The following is a 22,350-nucleotide window of genomic DNA, read 5'->3' as shown; positions in this document are numbered from 1 at the left end:
GGGACACGTTATTAAGAATGTATATAATTATCCTCAAACTTTCGGAGGCGGGGCCTCGGGCCATTTTTTTAACTTGTGCTGTTATAGAATGTAACAAATTAATTAATAGGCCACTTTCATATAAAAACTTTACTGAGGCTATCTGGGATCACCAGCAGAGTCAGAAGTGAGAGCCAAAGCCTACAGAAGAACTGTGGCAAGTTCTCCAAGATTCATTTACAGCCAACCAACTATAAAGACAAATTGTGGTCATACCAAATATATATATAATGGTTATTTTTGGAATTTCTTTCTTCATTCCTTCTTTGGAATTTCTCTGGAATTTCTCTCATGTGCGTAAGTACAATATATCACCTTACATGTAAATTTATTATGCTTTTGCATACCGAGACCCCTCTCAGCAGAACTGGTTTAGTGTAAATACTACACACATTAGACTAACTGACAGGGTGTCTCTCTCTCTCGCTCTCTTTCTCTCTCTCTCTCACACACACACACACACAGAGATAGAGAGATAGAGAGAGAGAGAGAGAGAGAGAGAGAGAAAGAGAGAGACTGTGATACTTTTTACAAACAGGCAGCTGACATTCAACAAGCACCCACACAGACACAATCAGTACAAGTCTCTATCACATGAGAGTGTATGGCCCGGTATTAAACACTGCAGGCCTTTCATCTAGTTTATATGAGCAGAAGGAGACGGACCGTTGTTTTCCTGCCCCCTACTGCAATTTCATACAAAAGCAATTGTGTTTGTAGTTTTATCAGGTGAAACATCTACCGAAACATGTGTGTTTGTGTGTGTGTGTGCGCGCAACACTAAATAACAGATAATCACCCACAAGGTGAAGCAGTTTCCACATACACAGACAGTACAGAGATAACTGTATGTTTGAAACAGATAATAAGTGCTCTGGCCAGGCCTAGGGATGAGGCATGGCTTCTACACCCCCTCATACAGAAAAGCTGCACAGCTGCGTCCTTGGTGCTCCTAATAACAGGGAAATGGCTTTACTGGTTTTCTGTAACATCAATAAATGATTTCAACTAATTAGAGTTAAAATAATAGCTACACTATGTTAATCCAATAACGCCAATATCATTTAAAATGTTCCATCTGTTATGAAGGAAATACAGAAATACTCACTATGTGCTATACGTGATATAGAGAAGTCAGTAAAATGTATTCACTGAGCTTTGGCTCCCTCTTGTATTCAGTGCTTGTTACAAACCCAAAGGTGACACAATACACTTTATCCCAATATATTTATTTGTAGTTCTAAACCATTTAGATGCTTGTCCCGAGAGACTGTGATGTTAAGCAGTGGGGAAAGTTGTTATAGTTATTATTTCATTATTATCAGTGACAGCTGTTTATTATATTGAATGAGAGCACAATTTATGCTTTCTATTTGTTTTTTCCTAATGTTGCTGGGTCTCTTCTGAACAACAAGCACTTGCTGCTTGTCAGCTTTTTCTTTCACAGCACAGAAGAGAAAAATTCTGTAATTTGTCCCTTTGTGTAATTTTGATTGGATTCTATCCATCTGCTACTGCATTTCCGTCTCAGTCATGAGTGATAATGTGTCATATATTTCAATAATTAGATTAGGTTCATAAAGTAAATCTGTGCTGCAATCATAAGGGGATCTCTGTAAATGCTTTTACACAGGAAGACTGGCATAAAACATCAGATAACCATTCAAACCAATCACAGATTTGAGCATGAGCTACATAGAACACAAACAGACACACACAGAGAACTTACACTGTGGGCGGCCTGGTTGTTGTTGAGATGGTCTTGGCTGAGGGGACTCAGTGAAACCTCACTAGAAGATCCATTCTGATGGCAGTCGAGTGTCACGTGATCACGACAGTGTGCATGACAGGTGTACTTACAACCTGCAGAGAGAGGTGACAAAAACATCTTAACTTAACATATCACATCTCAGATATATTTTACGAAAACCAACTTCCAAATTGTAATCCAATTATTAAAATACATATTATTTATGTATTTAAACCATTTAAGTATTTTATTCCTGAACATTCAATCCACAGAACCCAGTCTAGGCACACCGAGTTAACATTTAGATATGAAATATTTTGTATAAACAGCTCTTTTATAATTTTTGTTTTTTAAAATACATTCATTCATTCAACTTCAACCCCTTTATCCTGGTCAGGGTCGTGGTAGTACCTGCTGTCACCATGCCACCTTTTTTTTTTTTTTTTAAAGAAGATTAAATTATTTATTTTTTAGGCAATAGAATTTTAGATTAGGGAATAAAAATCAATACAAGTACAAGTAACAAGTCAATTAGGCTTATAGGGTAGTACTCAGAGTTGTTTTATGTGCATATATTGAGGAGTTAGTATTGAAATTCATATTACTGCTTTTTGTTTTTAATTTTTAAAATTGTTTTTTGCTTTTAGTATGTTACACTGGACAGCAAAGAAAAAATAACAAGTGAAGAGAAATGAAGAATCAGTTTCCTCTGATTTTTTTGGGCTTAAAGGCAAGTGCTTATACTTAACAGCAGTGGTACTGAGAAACCCTGTCTTGGATGCTTCTACTCAAGAAAAAAATCTGGTCAGCTCGGAGTCGTGAACTACATGTAGGTGTCTTTAATCATCTGAATGGGCTGGGGAGAAAATCAGCTTAACCCAACACTGAATCAAGGAACTTTCCCTACATAAATATTGCTGAAATATATGGATACAGCCCATAATAACTAAACAACAAATGTAACAAACATAAATTCGAATTTTGATTATTTTAAAGAAATGACACGTTCGTGCACCTGGCTAAACTGCACGGATTTCAGTTTAAGAACCAGAAACCTAGAGGATGAACTACACCTTTACAACTCATATTGGTCCCTGCTGTTTTTCAGGGTACCATTATATCTTAGTAAACAAAAATATACATGTACAATACAGTTTATCTCAATCGTAATGTGTTCTTTATGGACTTACAGCTCGGGTAGTTGAGAAAAATAACCCAGAGAGAGAGGGTGAAGGTTTGCATAATATGCAAATGCTGCAGAAAAAAGCAATGCTTACATTCAGGCACTAATATTTGCCAAACAAAGAGAACAAAGACAATCTATAGAGTATATCACCAGTGAAGAACAAACTTTTCAGGAAAAAGTAAAACGGGGTAACCTCTATATACCAGTAGATGTTAGATTTGGATTTTGAAATGTTATTTGACAATATCAAGCATGATTTCTTTATAATCATCCAGCCATGGAAACCTGACAGAAGACAAGAATAACAAGAATTTTAGGCACTGATCATGATCCTTTACCAAATTTAGTCTTCAGCTAAAGTAAAGTTTGTGACTTTCCCTACTGTCTTCTATTTGTACATGCTGACATTAAGGAAAATGATGGAAAAAAAAAAACTAAGCATGCTTCAGAAAGTCCAGTCTGATCCAGCATGATGTAAGACTGAAAGGCAAGGCGAGGGTGTGGTACAGGGCATCCTCAGTGTGTGCTGAGAAAAGTGATGTACACCAGCCCTCTCGTGCGCAATCACAATCACGGCACTCAGCACAACACACAGCAATGCAGCAACAAACAGAGAGCAGACACGACATGTCAGTCACCCCGTTATCACAACCTACCTGGGGATTTACGCCTGAACTGTGGGGTGATTTTGCTAGAAAGTTTGCACACTGCTGCTCCCATTCCAGCCAAGCCTCATGAGGATGAGACCTCTCCTTTCTCTCTTTCCCACCTTCCCTCCCTCCCTCCCTCCCTCTCTCTACCCACTTAGCTCTGAGCCTGCTTGATGAACCTCCATCAGGCACAGCCTTGCCAAACACACCAAGATGCTGTTAACCCTGCACAATAAAATGATTAATCAATCCCTCAACTCTCTCACACTCACAGTTCACTTTCAAGCCATCTGTGATTTCCTCTCACTCTCCCTCTCTGCCATCCTCTCGCTCTCTCGCGCTCTCACTCTCTGTTGATGTGCTGAGTGGGGTGATTTTGCCTATCAAATGTTGTCTCTCTAGCTATGCTGTGATGGACACAGAGGACAAGAGGAGGTGAGTAGAGAGAGAATGTTTTAGTAGGCTAAAAGTGAATTAGCTGAAGGAAATGACCCATCCATCTCATGCATTTAAAAATCTGAGTGGGTGACTTTCAGGGAATATTCATTAAAGATGCAGTTTGTCATCTGAAAAGTGTTTGTAGATAGACAAAAATAATAAAATTTGGTCTATATTTGATTAATATTTGATTTGATTTGCAATATTGCCATGCAAAGGATTTGGCTAGTTTGCTCATGTCAGGCACCTGGCCCAGAAATTAACCGCTCCAGGAACAGAGCTGCTCAGTATTTATGTTACAACCTGAAAATGAATTGGAATTTATTGGGATTATGTGTCATGAATCTGCACAAAAGATTCTGTAATATTAAAGTCGGGGAATCAATAGAATTATTTACAAATATAAGTATAAGCTATAAAAATAAATATAAGAAACATATCTGTTGTGATTGCAGTATTCAAGCCAGTTAGTGTGAATCCCCTAAATTAGTTCTGGTGCATCCAGTTGCCATCAGAAATCACACAGCTAGATAATAAAATCCACCTGTGTACAAATAAAGTGTCATGTCAAAGATCTCAATATAAATATCCCTGTTCTTGGAAGAGTATTTTAGAGAACACACCTAATCAAACAGCATCATGAAGACCAAAGCACTATCAAAACAAGTCCAGGATAAAGACTGGGTCTTCTGCTGCTGTAGCCCATCCACTGCAAGGTTCGATGTTTTGTGCATGCTGAGATGCTTTTCTGCTCACCACGGTTGTAAAAAGTGATTATACGAGTTACTATATCCTTCCTGGCAGCTCGAACCAATCTGGCCATTTTCCTCTGACCTCTCTTATCAACAAGGCATTTCCTCCCACAGAACTGTCGCTCACTCAGTGTTTTTTGTTTTTCGTTGTGTGTGAAAATCCCAAAAGATCAGCAGTACATGAAATACTCAAACCAGCCCTTCTGGCACCAACAACAATGCCAACCATACACTTAAAGTCACAGAGATTACATTTTTTTCCCATTCTGATGTTTGATGATTTTTTGCACTGTGCTGCTGCCACATAATTGGCTGATATAAACACCACAGTTTGAACATCCAATGGCGCACCAGTAAATACATTATTAAAACTACATATTTAATAATATAATGCAACCACTACTCTGTGCAGTGGAGGCAAACCACCAAAGACCAGTAACTAGGGAAGGTGGGCATTAGTCAGAGAACAACCAAAAGTGCAGCCAAGGGTAACTCTGAAGGAGCCAGGGAGATCTACAGCTCAGATGGGAGAAGCTTTTCACAGGACAACCATAACCCAAAACTTGGGCTTTATGGAAGAGTGTTAAGCAATATGAAATCTCTTCTGGAGTTTGCCAAAAGGCATGTTGGAGACTCAACAAACATGTGGGAAAAGGTTTTCTGCATCTCATACATTGGATGGAAACCAAAAACTGCTCATCACCCTTAGAACACCATTCCCACAGTGAAGCATGGTAGTGGTAGCATTATGTTGTGGTGATGCATTTCTACAACAGGGACTGGGAAACTGGTCAGGGATGAGGATAAGATGGATTGAACCAATACAGGGTAATCCTAGAAGAAACCTGTTTCAGTATGCAAGAGGCCTGAAGTGCAAGGCACTGTACATAGAGTGGGTGAGCAAAGCTTCTGCAAAGCAAAGCTTCTGCAGCTTTGGATTATGTGAATGATAAAACTGTGCTCTGGTAGTAAAACCTGATGCTATTGTAAATATAACCAATTCTAATACAGTATTCAATGTTTCAAATTCATGTATCTATTCACTGGGATACATCAGGCTGAGACATCCTCTAGAAAACTAGCTATATAATGTTCAATGATCAATTGAGTCCTTGAATTTTTTTGCCCACGTTTAAATTCATAGTGAACACACACACACACACACACACACACGAGAATGGATTCCTGAGTTTAATAGCTTACCATTTTTATAGAGTGGTACAGATGTGCTGCTGATGACATCAGTGAATCAGTAACTGTGGTGCTCTCAAACACACTCTAACTCTCAATCACACACTTCTCATAATCATACTAATAATCTCATATATTAGTGGTGCATGCTAGGGAGAGAATGTGAGCTGTGTTTCATCCAGCCTTAAAAGACAGTGCACATATACAATACAACTATACTCTCTCTTTTCTCTCTCACTTAAACACACTCTCACACACAGTTTTGCTCTCTGGGGCATTTGAAAAGTACTGCTTAGTCCTGGCAATAACTGCCTTCTCCATAATGTGGAAGAGACGGTACTATTGATCAAGTCCACTCTGAATAAACTCAGCACTCAGCACACACTCAGCACACTGAATATGGTGTCTGAGTCCTGTGTAGGTGTCTGAGGAACACACAAGAACCTTTTCACTGAGTGAAAATGAAGAGCATGACAGATACTTGTGAAACTCTAGCTGCAATTATGGAAATGTTGCTTCTAATAAGTGTGCTGTATTAGTGAACATAATTTCTTCAAGCAGAAAATGTTCCTGACTCAGCACTCATTTTAACCTGCCACTCAGATCTGATGTCATTAGTATGGGTTTCCTACAACTTCCACTTCTGGACCAGCTGGAAGTTTGTGTAGTTCTGCTTCTTAGCTCATAAAATGAAGCAAAAACTGATTGTATCTTGTCAGGTGGGAAGAACTGAATTCAATCTTTGCATCTGAACTTTATTTATTAACTATATTTAAAATATCCAGTAAAATCTATAGGCTACCAACTCACATGGATACCACAACCAATCATCTTTATGCAGCCTCACTAAAAGTTATTTACTGGTATAAACTAAAAGTTATTTACTGGTATAAAACAAAACAACAAAAAAATAAACCATGATCTTATTGAGCTGAAAAAAAAAACTGTTTTATTTGGGGAGGGATTTCATTTCCTTCTTTTCGAGTGAATTTATAAGAAACAATTCTTTGTCCCTGTTCCATCCCCATCCCTATGCATTGTAAGCTCTGATGCAAATGACTTATGCAAAGTGTGAAACCATGTTAAAAAAAACATGGCCTAACTTCCAATGTTATTCAGGATCTTGTGACTTTTAAATACCTGAGTAGACTGAGTCTCTGTGACTTTTAAATACCTGAGTCTCAACTTGTATAACCTTTTAAAAGTCTGTAAGACATAAAAAAAGAAACCTTTTTATACACTTTTTTATAGATCTACAAGGGATATGACTTTAAAAAGAAATCTTTGAGCAGTTTACAATTTCATTTTAATTGCGAGCCAGGTATCCTTCCATGTTCCATAACTATGAGGTTCCTGTATGTATTGTGCCTCAAGGGTGCTGGTGCCAGTCATGGCTAGTTTTGTCTTTGCTTCAAGGTTTTCTCTTAACTGGGCAACTCAGCATGGGGTGATTTAGAGGTGTGCATTGAGACTGGGATGCAGGTGGGAGCTTGCAGGACAAAAGTCACGTTCTTTAACATAGGAACGTACTGGACACGGTGGATTGCCTGTGCACGTGTTTAACTTGTTCACTCATTCATCTTCAATAAATGTTTTATTCTGATCAGGGTCACTTTGTTTAAATTCCTAATTATTTTGGAAAATAGACTGAACTAAATTAAAAAAAATAAATAAATAAAAATAAAAAATCATGTATGGCTACATGCTCACACTGCGGGAGTGGGTGGGATTTGCTTGGAAAGATAGAATGTTTCAAAGAGTCTCATTTTTTAATAAAGTTTTTGGATTTTTTGATGTTTTGAAGTGAGAATACATGAGAAATATTGTCACATGATGTCATTGCTGCACTACCTACACTCTTAGAATAAAAAGGTCCTCAGGGATTAATTGTATAATTAACAGTTGTAGCTCTTTAACGAGGCTCTAGCCATAACCTTATCTAAAAAAAGGGGAGCCATCTGCTGTACACTCATAAAAAAAAGGTTCAATCAAAAACCCTTAAGAATATAGTTAACGCAGAACACCTTCAGAAAGCTAATTACGCCCTACTGACCCAATGAACCCTCAAAGAACCCTTTTTTCTAAGAGTGTTAGTGTACATAAAACTTTTAAGGATTCCTGCAGAGGAACAAATCAAGGAACCTTTAGGAGGTTAAATGGAATTAAATGCATGGATATCTAGCATGCTGAGCATAGCTTATCAAGGAATTTGTTTCATTTTCATTTTAATGCATAGCCAGACAGCAGGCTTTCAGCTGGTGCGACTGGATGGATTTTTTTAAGCAGCTCAAACATGGAGAGTATGAGGAACACACTGCTGACAGTTTGCAGCGACTGGGTGAAAGGAATGTTGATCCAGGAAGAAAGAAATTGTACATCTGTAAATCTCAATCTCTCCTTCCTTGAACAGGTGTGTGTTTGTGTATGTGTGTGTGCGTGTGTGTAAAACCTTGCTCTGGAGCACACCTGCTACTTCTCCATCAAATACTGTCTTTTTCCTTCAAGAGTAAGCTGTCACAGAGAACCTCTAGGGTATTCAACTAAAATTTGTGAAGGTCCATTTACATAACATTGCTTTCTTGCAAAGATCCAGATAACAACTATCATGACAGAATGGCTTTTAAATTTGATCATTAATGTTTAATTTATGGCTATATATAAGAAAATTTGATGTTGTGACTTTTGACTAGCATCACAGACTTTGACACAGGGAGAATAAACGCATTCTTCTAAATGCATACTTCTTTATCTAATCATCTTCAAACAATCTGTTATTGTTTCGTGGAGCATAAAGGGTAAAAAAAAACTGTAAGGCTTAATGTCTCTAGCTCTTTAGCTACTCTCTGGTCTAATGAGCTGCCTTCAGTTAAATAAAATCCTCAAATGCATGCATGCATTTTTCACAACACAGGATCTGCTACAAAAGCAGATCATGTTTAGTTTACTAAAAATGAAAACTAGAGCCTGTTTTTTCTATGTTTTGGCAAACTCATCCTTGTACCAGTGAACTTTCTTTTTAACTAATACAGACATGATGTCCATATTTATGGATCCTGCCAAGAATAGAGATTCCTATATGTTCATCTAGCACTCTTCTTCCGGCACAACCTAAGTGAGGAATTCCACATGCTCCAGACTTCATTCCTCTCGGCTCCTGGCAGACTGGACTCCTAACAGACTGCTGAAACAACACCAATCTGCTAAACAAAGGGCAGGTCACTCAGCTGCCCATCAATACTTCACTGTTCTCAGATCACTCAGTCACAGATCATCCATTGAAGACGTTCTCAGGGTTAGACACTGTATTTGGCAGGTTACTGTGACCCCATTTGCACAAGGAAGTCAGACACATCCCACCATTTAATCTTTACCTTTAACCTCGCTCTCCAGAACTGAGAAACTGTTGTTCTGAAATGTGTTGTGTCTAAAAGCCCGGGCTAGTATGAATCAGCTGAGAACACACAAAATCCACTTAATGTCTTCATGTCATTCATGTAACGTAATTAATTGCGCGCCAAGGAACAAATCAGATATTCTGCAAGAAGCATGTCCTTGAAGAAATTACACTGACAGAAATGGCCAAAATGTATTTGATCCCCAAATACAATATTAAGTATGCAGACAGGACTAGCAGCAAGAGGACAAGGATTTGAGTGCTATGGCATGGAGATAGTGCTGAATGGACCCTGACCATCAATCATGTGTGATTAATGGTTGTCTTTGTTACACTTCTGATCAATCAGTTGCCTCTGTTACATGAAATGGGTCTGCAGTGTAGTAACATATACAACAAACTCTTCCAACAGAGTTATTTCCACCATTCATGTTCCTGAGCATGGTGCACCAAAGGAACATGAAATCAGTTGAACACAACCTGTTCTCCTCATAATCATCATCATTATCATCATCTTCAGTAACCGCTCTATCCTGGTCCAGGTGGCTTTGGAACAAACTACCATGAGCTTGACTTCTGTCACTCTAAGTGCCATCTCTTCACAGAATAGAAAATAGGTACTAATCTACGTACCCTCAAAGGTTTTGTATCTTTTACGTGGAAAAGTGAATTAGGTTTACTTTTACAATGCGTTGAAGCAATATAATTAGACCACAAGGTCCATTGTTGTACCTTAAATGAGTTTTTTTTTTTAACCTCAGTTAAAAGTTGGTACATAGGTTCATCGACATTCTGTTAAAAGGAACCACCGCAGTGTCAAGCAACGTTACAGTCAACAACAGAGTCAAACAACAGACTGTTGTTCTCTGTTGCTTACTGGGAAATACGGAAATATTGGCTTTAAAATGCAAAGGCTCTCTATCCAGCACAAAGTGTAACATTACCAGGTCAAGTGAAACATTTTAAACACTTGTAATGATAAAAGTGTAATAATTCTAACATACTGGACAGAAACAAATCAGCCAACACATTCCCATCTTGTGCTGGGCATTGGAAAGGACAGCTGCACAGATTATAAACTGATATACACTGCCTGGAAAGGTTTTTATTACAGTGTAATCACTATCATTGCCACAGACCTAGCAAACCAAGGATCACACAAAGTACAGAATAGAAATTAAAATGGAACCCCAAATCTTTGTGGACTTATTATTCAAGGGCTAGTATTAAGTGTAAGACATGTATATGGTGTGCTACAAGTGCCTAATAAGAGTGATAAAGACCAGTCTTTACTAATTCAATTAGTTCTAGACTGTTCCAGTAAAAACAATTAATCATAAACATTTACTGATTCACGCATACCTATTCCTTGGATACATTTTCAACTTTTAGAGTATGTAATATGAAGTAATATATTTAAACAAAAATGCTAAAATATAGGGTGTTCAAAAGCTTTTGCCTGGCAGTGTATATCCTAGATGTCAAAAAGCAGCTCTGAGGCTGGTGCCAGTTTTTAAAATGCATCCAAATTGCATGAGTGTCAGTTTGCAGTCACCAAACAAAGTATTTTTCTATTTTAAATATATACAAATACAACACATAAAAGTATATTGATAGAAATCACATATAGATTCCTTCCAGAATCATCAATTACCAATCGCAAAAGAGCATTTTGTATTATGAGCATGCATTGTTGAGCAAAGTCAATGTCAGGCTTACACGAAGCTGTTCATGTCAACAGACTGCAGTTTCTCCTTATAGATAAATACGATATGAATCATACGATATGAACCATAATTCACCAGATTAAATCACTGCACTACACTCTTGACTTGGCCAGTGTTATATTCTAAAAAAAAGAAATCTCAGTAATAAACTTTCTGTAGAGGAGAACCTAACACAATCAAACTTCTTCCACCAATCACAACTGCCACCAATCAACCGACATACAGTAACAGACAGACATCTTACAGACAGACACCAGCTCTTTAGCCACATGTAGAGATCCCGCACGGTACTGGACTCACCAGAAACCTTCCACAGAAGGCTGAGCTCCATGCGTCCTGAGCGGCGCATCACTTTGGAGAAACAGTAGAAGAACCCAGTTATTTTCCTCAGAGTCCTGCTGAAGCTTCTCCTCAGCTCCATGACTTACACAGCAGCCACAAAAAAAAGCTCACGCAGAAGTCCAAATGCATCGGCGTCTCCTACGCATGTGATAAGCAAGCTCTTTAGCCATAGTGAATTGTTGTCTATCCCTCTCTTTTTTTCTTCTGCCTCTCTGTCTACAGCCTCCCTTCATAGAGTCCCCTGCTTGAGTGTGTGTGTGTGTGTGTGTGTGTGTGTGTGTCTGGGGCCCAATGGTTTTCTATTGTGCTCAGTCAGCTGGCCAGGAGGCGGTCCATTGTGGTCCATCATTATGTTGTCACAGGGCAGTATGTCTCCTCTAGACACACTGTCACTGCTGCTACACAAACAAGCAGACGGATATTAGGGGATCCAACAGGTGGGTGTCAAATAGCAAGACACAATGCAGACAAGCCAGAGAAATGGCTATTCATGCTATTCGTGATCTATTTTTTTTTTATGCCATTCTTTTAATATAAACATAATAGCACTGCTATAATGCACAAATACCTTGTGAAGTAAAGGTATTGTATCTGCCTTTTAAGACTGTTGAAAATTGCAAAGCAGAGACACAAATGCTAACTTAAATATATACCACATATTGAATTCTCAATTCTGATTGGTCAGAATGTGTTGATTAATTATTAGGGAAATCACAGGTTTATATTAATATTTTTCTTACATGGTAAATGTACATGGTCTTCAGTACAGAGGGCTTTAAGGTTTCTTGGTAACATGACATGCTGCATTTTTTTTTAACTTCAAGAGAGAGAAAAAAGAGAGACTGGCAAAGGAGCGACTGTTAATAGAACAGGAAGGAACTTGTTTTGTGAATGCTCCACAATATTAAATGTGACAATAAACAGATAAAAAGTAAAACATCACTTCAGGCCATATCACACCACCCCTTCATTGATTATTTTCCCTTAATAGGATGCCTTGTCATGTTTTATTCCCTTTGTATAAAACCTAATCCTGAAATATACAGAGAGGTTAGTGAACAATAAACATGTACTATATCAAAAATTGTAACTGAATAATACTTTTCTATGGAAAACAAAAAATATCCAGAAATACCTTCTTGACGAGAGAGGTCAGATGAGAATGGCCAGCCTGGTCACACTGCCTCGAAATAACCACTCTTTACAATTGTGGTGAGCAGAAAAGCATAAGGACGAGCAAAAACGCCAAACCTTGCAGCTACAGCAGAAGACCACAACCAAGAATAGGAATCTGAGACTGTTTTTTCGTGTGTGAAAATCCCAGGAGATCAGCAGTTTCTTAAATACTCAAACCAGCCCATCTGGCACCAACAACCATACCATGATTAAAGTCACAGAGATCACACTTTTTCCCCATTCTGATGTTTGATTTGAACATTAACTGAAGCTCTTGACCTGTATCTGCATGATTCTATGCACTGCACTGCTGCCATATGATTGGCTGATTAGATGAATGAGCAGGTGTAGCGGTGTTCCTAATAAAGTGGACGGTGAGTGTATGTGCGCCAAAAAAGTCTTTCCTTCTATGGCAATAACTTTGTCATTTACAAGTAAACCAAGTAACTAGGAAAATAAACTTGATGAGTGATATAAAAGATGTGTGATTCTTGCACTTGGGATAATGCAATAGAAAATCATTTGCATGGACTGCTTTCGTTTATCAGAACATGACAGGCTCATATATTTTCTGACAGAATGACATTTACCCCATTTTCCAGATTTTCTGCTGAGATTTCCACTGATATGTAGCAAAACTGCAGCAGTGGCAATTTTCTGTGTACTTAAATTCCCCTAAAACTTGTACTTCTACTGTCCTTCATTATCATCCTTCTGTCACTCATTTGTAATTTCTGAATATGGACAATCCTCTGATATACTGCACCAGAATTCTGTATTTTGCACATTTTCTGATATATCCGTTTACTACTGTACATGTAATGCTGCTTCTATTTGTTTTGTATTCTTGTTATATTGATGCTACTACTGTCATATTTACAATCCTGGGCAAAACATTAAGCTTTTAATGGTCTTAACAACAAGTCATTGGTCAGGAAATTAGCAAGAATTAAACAAATAGATAAAGGAAGTTAGTATGGGATAGTTTTATCCTTTGATTTCTTTAAATGTTTAAGCCTTGTGGCCGTTGATGGGCTGCATCAGGTGTGGCAGATAACCAAATAATGACTAATCTTTTAAGGAAAAAAAATCCCAGAAAATATTTTTGGAAAATTTTGTACACCCAGACATGTGTTAGTTTGAATTTTACATCAAACATTTTAATCATAATCATGATTTTACCTTTGCGTACAAGAATACTGTATAAGGCAATTTCCCGGTTTCTATCTTTTCCCTAAACAGATCACTGCAGCAAAAGTAAACCAGCAAATGGTGGCACAGGAGCTCTCAGGAGTGCATTTGTTTCATTCTTGTTCATTTTCTTACCAATGATTTGTTGTTAAGACCATTAAATAATGTGTGAATAAGGCAATATTTATTCAGCAACATTAGCCGATAATTAGTGCTTTGTTTAGTGTTCTATTACAAATCATTACCTTGCATTGTAGGTGTTACCTTTCAAGAAACAAATCTACAAGATGAACACATTTCTTCTAAAACCCATAAAATGTCACCAAGCAAGCAGAGGCATCAGCAAACCACTGTAAAATAAGCTTTGTTATGACAAACATTTAATTTCTTCCTACCTTCCCAGAGTAAAGCTTTCTGAGGGCAGCTGTAAGCCATGTAACACTGAAGATGCAAAACCTAATCAAATCAAAACAGGAAAACTGAAAACAAGTCCATGTGTGTGGCATCCTGGGAAAAGCCATGTGACATCTTCTAAAACATAGAGTTCTGCAAACTACCGCTTTTCCTGAAGCGAAATATGATTCCCTATCGCATGTCTCCCAACCATATATAAAGTTTATAGCATTTTAAAATATGGCAGCCCCAAAAAGTGAAAAGAGCAAAAATTTCATTTAAAGATTCCACTCTGATTCAAATGGCTCACAGGAGCGTCATGGACATTCTGACAGGCGCTATCTGATTACAAACCGAATTTATTATGCATATGTCTATCTAACAAGCTAGCAAGCTTTTAGACAGCATTAGGCAGATTGCTTTTGTTAAACTGTCTCCTTACGCAATATGATTCTTGGCAAATTTAAAAAATAAATAAAAACATTTCCACAGTTTTGATGAAATATATTTATGGTTTCTTCAATTTTAAATGTTAAAATATGTTATAGGCAGAAAAACAAAATTTTGGCCAAAACCCCATTTTTCTGGGGGGGGGGGGGGGGGGGGGGGGGGGGGGGGGGGGGTTGGCTGTTTGCCAGAGCAGCTACAACTGGACATATAACCGTTTTCCCAAAATTGCCAAAGCTTAGAAATGTACATATGCTACTAGATCAGAAAAGTGGCTTCTAAAATGTCACAAGGCCACAATTACATGGTGGCAATGTGTCTAGGAGGATATGATAAAAAATAGATGGCCAGTGTAGAGCGGAGCTATTATCTTAATCACTTGATCCAGTGACTGCTTCACTCTTTCGCTTGCTTATTTGATCACTTGAGTCAGGTGTCACATTAAGAAGGAGGGAAAAGAAGCTTCAGTGAAAGTCACCTTTGTCCAAGTGTTACATTTGAGTGACCGCACTGCACACTACTTGTGAATGAACAACTACTTAAAGGAATACAAAATAAGGCCAGAGTCTAGAGTTGGCATCTTGGGGACAGAAAGGGAACTAAACTTCGCTGCTTAGGCAAGAATGCAAATGGACAGGTTTCCATCCAGGCACTAAAGAGGAACAAATCATATATGCCATATGATACGAATCTGCATGAATGTGACACTTCAGCTGATCTTCCTGCCAGGCAGCAGGAATTCCTAGTGCTGTTGCTGTTTCTTGTAATATTCAAACACTAAACAAAAATCCGCTCAGAGCTGAACTACTATAGAGTACACACTAAATAAAATGGTGCTCATACAGGGTGGACATGGTCTTTTTTAAATTCAAGCCACAAATATCATAAAATAAAGCCCCACAGGAGCCTTTTAGTCTTTACCTCAGTTTAGACAAAGAAGTGTGCACCTTCTACACTGATGTGTTTGTTTAAAACCACCAGAGAGACACATAGTGCTGAAGACTGTGTGAAGGCCAGGCCTAAGCTATGATCAAGACTCCATCAGGGACAGCATTACATTATCATGATGAGGTTATTATTAAAGGAAACTTTGAAGACCAAGGCTCCGAAAATCAAAACCAGATACATTTCTTTAAAAGACATACACTCAGAATGTAGGTAGATAGTGACAGAATATACAGTTTTACTAAAAACCAGTCTGTCAACATACCGGTAGGTGTGTGTGTTCGTGTGTGCGTGTGTTTCGTGCACGCCTGTCACCTATGCTTTGTTTTTGGATACAGTACACATACAGTAATAACGTAAATTGGTTTTCTTAAACTTATTCTCAGCCATTTTTGAATATAAGTAGGGCATCTGTCTGAAAGGCATACGCAATCCTGATTTGTACAACCTCAGAATATTCAATAACACAATATAATTATTTTCTCCCTCTAAGATTTTGTCTAGGAAATGATTTATTCACATATTAGGAAGAAATCAGAAGAAATCAATGATCCTAAATTTACAACACACCTGCCTTACATGTTATTGTATCTGTGGCCATGGTTCACAGACACTTACTGGTTAAATTAATCCAAGCACACTTGATCCAGATCATGAAGTCACACTTGATTAGGGCTTGAGAAACTAGATCACGTGGTTTGGAGGTCTGAGGGTCTCCAGAGGTGTATCCACTAAAGGATAAATGTTTAATGGGTATAAATGGTAACCTCAAGCTCCCCCTCACCTGTGCACATCAGCCCCCCCTGGATGACGATGTTACAGCACACATCGCACCATCCTGCTGATGCCTCCTCTCTGAACTCGTGTCCCTCTCCTCTCCTTCCCTGCGCCCTGAATATGCTCCTCACATCCGGGGGTTTGTAGCCCTTCTTCCTGGCGCGTGGAGCCGCTCCTCCGTCCTCGGCGCATCTGAGCAGGTCGCTTGGGGCTTCCCTGAGCTTCTTGTCGGCGTGTGGATCCCGCGGGGACGCAGCTTTCTTCGCTCCTCTCGCCTTGCGCATTTCGGCTCTTCTCCTTCTGCTTGCGCCACGCACACCACACCACACCGAGCGCGCGCGCACTCAGGAAACGGAGCGCGAGAGGTGAGAGCGCGAGAGGTGAGAGGCGAGGTACGAGGCGCGCGCCACGGCAGCCACGCCCTCACACCTCAAAACCAAATTCAAGACTATGCAAACTGTTCAAGAAACCACTGTGTGCTGAAAATACAGTCCAAGTGAGACCATGTAATGCATTAAAGCCTGGTGTGAAATGAAGAGCAGCCTTACTGTTGTCTTTACAAGTGAAATAGTCTAACATGTGATAAACTCCTGGTTAGTTTTCTTAGTGAACAACGCCTAATGATGATTCCCTACTAATACAATGTCAATAATGACATTTTCCCCTTATAGGAACTTATAGGAACTTATAGGAACACCTGTACACCTGCTCATTCATGCACTTACCCAATCACCCAATCATGTGCCAGGAGTGCAGTGTATCAAATCATGCAGAAACAGGTCAAGAGCTTCAGTTACTGCTCCCATCAAACATCAGAATGAAGAAACAAATATGATCTCTGTGCCTTTGAGCATGGCATGGTTGTTGCTGCCAGATGGGTTGTTTTCAATATTTCAGAAATATTGCAGATCTGCGATTTTCACACACGACAGTCTCTAGAGGTTATACAGAATGATGCAAACAAAAAACATCAGGTGAGCTGCAGTAATGCAGGAGGAAGCACCTTGTTGATGAGAGAGATCAGAGGAAAATGGCTAGACTGGTTCGAGAGGTCAGGGGAGGCTACAGTAACTCAAATAGCCACTCTTTACAGCCATGGTGAGCAGAAAAGCATCTCAGAATGCACAGCACAACGAACCTTGAGACGGATAGGCTACAACAGCAAATGACCACACTGGATTCCACTCTTGTCAGCCAAGAACAGGAATCTGAGTCAACAGTGAGCACCACTTCACAAAAACTGAACAGTTGAAGATTGAGAAAAGACCAGGCAACATTTCTGCAATCTTCAACAGTCCAGTTTTGATGCCCACTGCTATTTAAGATTCCTGTTCTTGGCTGAGAGGAGTGGAATCCAGTGCTCTGCTATTGTACCTGTTGTAACCCATCTGCCTCAAGGTTTGACATGTTGTGCATTCTGCTGCTATGTGACTGGCTTACTGCATAATTGCTTCACTGAGCAGGTGGAAAGGATTTCCTAATAAAGTGGACAGAGAGTGTATTCTGGAAGCTGTAAATCACTGGCTATCTTAAGGGTACAGCAGAAGGAAGAAAAATGCCCCCTTACACAGACAATATATATATATATTAGTAGCAATAGTAACTAAACTGTAACTGTTGCTGGGGTGGTACCCACAATAATACATCTTTAGTATCTTTAATATGCACCTTTCAACTGGAAACATACTGTATTTCATTTTCCAAACCACTTATCCTGCCTTCAGGGCATAAGGCAGGGGACACCCTCAGGTGTCAACCCATCACAGGGCATGATCACTCACTACAGGCAACTTAGAGATGCCAATCAGCCTACAATGGATGTCTTTTGATTAGGGGAGGAAACTGGAGTACCTGAAGGAAACCCCCGAAGCATGGGGAGAACATGCAAACTCCGTGCACACAGGGCAGAGGCGGGATTTGAACCTCCAGCCCCAGAGGTGCAAGGCGAATGTGCTAATCGCTAAGCCACCATGCCCCCCACTGTAGATAGTTATGCTTTAAAATGATTTAAGGTACATAAATGGTAGCTAAAAGATGCATACTAATAGAACAAAAGATGTACCCTTCACAGTACCAACACAAGACAAGGAAAAGTATGTTCAGTATCCTTTTTTATGAGAGCAAATTTATTTCCTTTAAAATGGCTGTTTTGGCTATGTTCAAAATGTAGACTACTATTTAATTATTATTGCCAGCATAAAATATACCAGTTAATAATAATATAAAAAAACAGACAGAGCCAAAAATAGCAAAGGCATTTTCTTTTTTTTTTTTTTTATTTAACCTCCTAGCTGGTGGTTATCACAACATGGTTCCCAACCTCGATCCTGGAGACCCCACTCTCCTGTACGTTTTAGCAATTTCTAATATTCTTATAGAGTATTCTCATACAGGTTTGTTCAAATAAATGAATTCCTATAAAGATTTCCTAAAACATAAACTATCATAATAGACACCAGCTTTGTAACTGGTAACACTTCATAATCTTGAAATAATTTGAGTGACAGGTTTTTTTTTTTTTTTTAGGTGTAGTTCTGCACAAATTTTTTATTCAAATAAAGCTATCTTACTACGTTACTTTTTCCCCATAAATAAATTGCAACCCTGTAAATCTATTTACAAAGGATCTGATAGTTACGACTAGAAGAAACAGAATTCCACCTAAATACCCTCCATGTGCATACGTACAGAATCTCATGTGGACGAATACAAAAACACCCTTTATGCGTATAAAATGATTCTTATCTCCTAGTATTAGCAAGATAAAAAATTTTATTCTTTTTTTTTTCAACAAAAGTACACAAAAATATTTTCTCCACAAAATTAATAAAAAAAAGGCATAATATATTGCAGTATATACTATACTATCTAGAACACACAATTTCACAGTAGCTTTGGCATCTTTGCACAGATATTTAAACATTTTGCTTTTTTGTGAAGCACATTTCAGAATATCAAGAAAATCAAGAAAAAAAAAAAACAAAAGGCAGAATCCTCTAGGCTTAATTAACTTCATCCTCAGCATCAGTGTCTGTGCTGAAAACTTTTTCCTGAGAAGAGAAAACAACAAAACAGACAAAAAATTTTAAATTTAGTATTTAGGGGTTGGTTTGTTAAATAATGGAAAGAAAAATGGATCTGAATTAAAGAAAACAAATGAGGTTAAACATGAGAAGGCTTGGCAGAAGTTGTAGTGCACTTACGTAGCCGCCTTGTTGGATAACCCAGGGGCTGAGGTAGTCCTGCAGGTATTTAGCCCCGAAGCCCAGCACTCGGTTCATGGGATGGCTGTCCATGGCGTTTAAGCGGCTTGTCAGCTCACAGGTGAGTGCGATCTCAGCCTGCTGTGGGCTCGGTGTAGTAGGACGCTCCTCTGGACTCAGTCTCTGCATAAAGGTCTGAGCCACTTTCTTAAAGAAACCGTATGACAGAGAGTCCTGCAGCTGTTTCCTAAGCACGTGGTTCTTTTCAATCTATGGACAGATGTTAAACAGTTGGCTACTTCAAGATACACAATTTCACAGTGATCTTTTTTTTCCCCTCAATAAATAAATAAAAAATGAATATGTTCCCTCAGTAATGCAAAGCCCAACAGTAATATCAATGGTGGGAAAGGGTTTTTGTTTATGGAGCCACCTTGTGGACTATGAGCGAAGATGAAAAATACATTAGTTGATTCAACATAGAGAAGTGTCACCTACTTAATAGATTTGAAACAATATATTAATAAAGAAGTAAAGTTCAGGTTCAGTTTATTATTCCACTGATACAGTATATTGCAGAAACTATTACAGTTGATGATTTTTTTTTTTTGTACCTCAGAATACCTTTTAGGACTTATCATTATCATTATTATATCATTATCAACTATCCTATTAAATTATTATCATTACCACTCACTATGGTATTAAATTATTATATAATATTTTATCCTGTTATTGTTACTCTTATACTTGTGATTCATTTCTTTCAAACCCCGCAGTGCATCTGCTGGATCAAGGAAACTAAAGGAAATAATTTGACTTACTTCCTTGTTCAGTTTATCTCCATGTTCCCTAAGCAGTTCCACAATTCTCTCCACAACATCTGTAGATACAAGATAAGGATTAGACGCCCTGCTAAGATATATACCTTCTTTAACACAAGCTCTGTATGTATCACTTTAGCATAGGATATGTGATAACGGTCATGTTTCAGTATGCTTTCTATTAAGGAAGTGACAGAAAGTAATCCAGGCAAGAAATACCAACCGTCACTATCAGTTTCTATATCCGTAGATAGGAAATGAACACGATCTGTGATCTTGGTTAACTTGTTGACAATTCGTTCCACTTCCTCCTGGTCTGGACATGCTGGATTAAAGAGCAACAAACTGTTAGTGACTGTAGTGAGTCATATTTATGTGGTCCAATGTGTCATAGGGAACATGTTTCATAACCTCATGACCCACCCTCTGTACATTATTGTATATCTATCAGGACCAGATAGACATTGTTAGATGTTCAATAACAGTCATGGCAGTAATAAGTCATGCCAGTGTTGCACTGTGACACTCACATGAATCTCCAGCTGCTGGCTGTCTACGCTTTCCAGTCACAGGACCGTCATCTTCCTTCACTGGCCGAATGCAGCTTATGATCTTCAAAAATCTATCCTTCTTAAGTTTCTTTGATTTACGGCGATCCTGAGGTTTCGTAGGCAAAGCAACATTCGCCTCTCCCACACCATTGCTCTGTGTGGAGGGACTGTTTGCGGTTGGTTTCTTCTGTGTGTACCTCAGAAGGAGTTTGTACTCTATACTGTCTTTGGAAAAGATCTGTTCCAGCAGTTCTGCCTTGTCCCTGGTTGTAGAAAAAGACAGCAAAAAAAACAGTGTTTATACACATGACTTTTGCTTTGATCATCAGTCAACACTGAACATTGAGGAAATGCCTGAAAGCCTGTACAAAGGTTAAAAAAAAAAAAAAAAAAAAAGCTGCCTATGTAAGCTACATAGCCATTTCATTTAACCCTACATTTTAAAGGTTTGAAGGTGAAGTCTTTGCAGGAGTCAGAAGTCTTCTGTTTGGGAATTGTAATTTATGGACTTTGACTCGTTGGGTATTTTAAAACTAAAAGCAATTCAAATGAAACTGTGATGTCAGCACGAGATATCTAGCAACTTGTTGAGAATTGTCACCTGTCTGTCAGGTCCTCCCCCAAACTCACACCACATTCCTGCCATGCGACACACTTAGTAAAGATGGGAAAACCTCCTTTTTCCCAACTTGAAAGTATTCTCCTTACAGAAAAATCACTTACACTTCAACTGATCATTTTTCACACTGTAATTATATGATGTGAAATACAAGAACCATGTTATGCCCTGATATTGCACGTCAATACATGTAACCTACAGTATGGGATCACAGGAAAAAAAAAACATCTGAAAAATTAAACCACGTGCCCTACAAATCACAAAAGAAAAAGAAAAAAAACATGTGAGATAAAAATGTTTTAAAAATGTGAAAAATGAATATGTGAAAACAAATAGATCATGTAAAAAATCATGGATCATGTGGGTTTTTTTAGACAACATTTTTCACATGTAGTGCTTGTTTTAATCTTTTACACGTGACTTTTCTGTAAAGGTCGTACATCGCCATTTCATTTACTTGATAAAAGATTGCGATTGTCATTTTTATCTCATTTCAGATAGCTGTGTTGGTCATGTTTAAGCATTGGCATGATAGCTGTAATAGAAGTGAAGTAGGGGAATTTAACAGAGAAAAAGGTAGTGTCTATTGTAGATATTAAATATAGGACCTATGAAGAAGAAGGCCATATAATTTTTTTTTTATTTTTATTTTTTTTGATAAATAACATTATCTTATTGGATAAGCATCCACAGATGCAGATTTATAGTTTATAGTCTTTAAGAACTATCATGCACAATATCTAAAAGCCCTGTCA

The 22,350-nt window shown here is 38.4% G+C and overlaps 2 protein-coding genes across 3 annotated transcripts in view; both read right to left on the bottom strand.

Annotated features, from left to right (window-relative positions):
- Positions 1 to 16,726, bottom strand: part of rassf3 (Ras association domain family member 3) — a 57,456-nt gene extending 40,730 nt beyond the window's left edge. Inside the window, exons 1-2 of one of the 2 annotated variants that reach the window (XM_026923037.3) lie at positions 16,406 to 16,726; positions 1,769 to 1,902 (exon numbers count right to left, since the gene is read on the bottom strand). In XM_026923037.3, the coding sequence (XP_026778838.1) occupies positions 1,769 to 1,902; positions 16,406 to 16,682 (411 nt within the window). In that variant the 5' untranslated portion in view covers positions 16,683 to 16,726. Of the gene's footprint in view, positions 1 to 1,768; positions 1,903 to 11,427; positions 11,725 to 16,405 lie in introns of those variants that run through there. The other variant, XM_026923038.3, reaches the window with a different exon arrangement.
- Positions 16,727 to 18,681: 1,955 nt separating this feature from the next.
- LOC113532170 (apoptosis facilitator Bcl-2-like protein 14) overlaps positions 18,682 to 22,350 on the bottom strand; it is a 4,799-nt gene continuing 1,130 nt past the window's right edge. The window contains exons 2-6 of the mRNA XM_034313043.2: positions 20,956 to 21,239; positions 20,649 to 20,750; positions 20,426 to 20,484; positions 19,602 to 19,871; positions 18,682 to 19,448 (exon numbers count right to left, since the gene is read on the bottom strand). Coding sequence (XP_034168934.2) covers positions 19,401 to 19,448; positions 19,602 to 19,871; positions 20,426 to 20,484; positions 20,649 to 20,750; positions 20,956 to 21,239 — 763 coding nt within the window. The 3' untranslated portion in view covers positions 18,682 to 19,400. The remainder of the gene's footprint in view (positions 19,449 to 19,601; positions 19,872 to 20,425; positions 20,485 to 20,648; positions 20,751 to 20,955; positions 21,240 to 22,350) is intronic.

The sequence above is a fragment of the Pangasianodon hypophthalmus genome, chromosome 18 (genome assembly GCF_027358585.1).
Source record: "Pangasianodon hypophthalmus isolate fPanHyp1 chromosome 18, fPanHyp1.pri, whole genome shotgun sequence".
NCBI classification, from domain to species: Eukaryota; Metazoa; Chordata; class Actinopteri; order Siluriformes; family Pangasiidae; genus Pangasianodon; species Pangasianodon hypophthalmus.
Note: the sequence above shows the minus strand (reverse complement) of the source record. Positions and strands in the feature narration are given on the sequence as shown.